General features: G+C 42.2%; 1 protein-coding gene across 1 annotated transcript; it reads left to right on the top strand.

The window, feature by feature from the left end:
- The first annotated feature begins 350 nt into the window (after positions 1 to 350).
- Positions 351 to 968, top strand: LOC104952179 (ADP-dependent glucokinase-like). Its single transcript, XM_010778947.1, has 2 exons — positions 351 to 496; positions 580 to 968. The coding sequence occupies exons 1-2, from the start codon at positions 415 to 417 to the stop codon at positions 951 to 953; spliced, it is 456 nt and encodes a 151-aa protein (XP_010777249.1). The 5' UTR covers positions 351 to 414; the 3' UTR covers positions 954 to 968.
- Positions 969 to 1338: the final 370 nt, after the last annotated feature.

Below are 1338 nucleotides of genomic sequence, written 5' to 3'. Positions count from 1 at the left end.
CTTGGCTTGGCAACTGGAAGGTCACCAGTTCAAGTCCCGGCAAGACCAAGTGCTACCGAGGTGCCCCTGAGCACGGCACCGTTCCCCACACTGCTCCCCGGGCGCCGTTCAAAATGGCAGCACACTGCTCCTAACACTAGGATGGGTCAAATGCAGAGAAACAATTTCCCCACGGGGATTAATAAAGTATATCAAAATCAAAATCAAAAATCAAAAAAAAAAAATCAAAATCATACAACCAAATAATACCACAAAAAACGTGCATAAGTCGTAGCAAGTTACACCAAATAAGTACTTTATTTAATCAGGAAGTCACGTTGTATTGTATTGTAAATAAAACCCCAGCTTGAAATGACTTGTATTTGTATTTGACAGGTTTTGTTATGTGGGCCGATCGGTCCTAAACTTCACGAGATGCTGGACGAGCAGATAGTCGTTCCCCCGGGTTCCATGCAGGAGACGGATGAGTATCACCTCATCCTGGAGTATAAAGCAGGTGAGAAGAAGAGCAAGCTGCAGCTTCAGGATTCCTTTAGTCTGTTAAGATGTGTTCATATAAAAGTGATTTTCTGTCTCAAGGTGAACAGTGGGGTTCGACGCAGGCACCTCAAGCCAACCGCTTCATCTTCTCTCACGATGTGTCCAACGGAGAGATGAGCTCCCTGGAGACCTTCGTGGAGAGTCTGGAGGAGTTTGATCCGGAGCTGGTGGTGCTGTCGGGGCTGCACATGATGGAGGGGCAGGGCCGGGAGCTGTGGGAGGAGAGACTCAAGGAGGTCAGTGGCCGAAAGCTGTCCTTAACTGTTATCAATCAACAGAGCTGTTTTTTTTTTGCAGGTTTCTACAATTGTCCTGATTCCTATTTTCTAAATTCATGTTTTTTTTATGCTTTCCAGTCACAATGTACAAAGCTTACATCCTTTGTCACAGTAAACATTGTCTGCTTCTGTTGATGTCTGGTTATTACATAGAGGTTAAGGATTACCCATCTTCTACTCTTAGCTTATACAAGTGAAAAAGAAATGACAAATAAAACATTCATTCATTGAAAAGCTATGATTTGCTGTAATGTGCTCAAAGTGAACATGCATCATACAGAAGCATGCCTTTTTGAAATGTTCCCGCTGTACCGATCAACTATCTAAAATAGTTGTGTTAATTAAACGCACAAGGGGTTCTTGAATGAAATAATATTATAAAGGTAAACAGAACTGATAAACGGACAATCTGCTCTTTCCACAAAATAGTCCCCACGGAACTAGGTATTAACTAAAGTCTATATGCACACATTCACAAAATAAACAAAGACAGGTTCTCTGCGTTACTCAAGTGTATTTA

This window comes from Notothenia coriiceps, unplaced genomic scaffold, assembly GCF_000735185.1.
Source record: "Notothenia coriiceps isolate Sejong01 unplaced genomic scaffold, NC01 NC01_scaffold00019685, whole genome shotgun sequence".
NCBI lineage: Eukaryota > Metazoa > Chordata > Actinopteri > Perciformes > Nototheniidae > Notothenia > Notothenia coriiceps.
The sequence above is the reverse complement of the archived record's forward strand: the minus strand, read 5'-3'. Positions and strand labels throughout refer to the sequence as shown.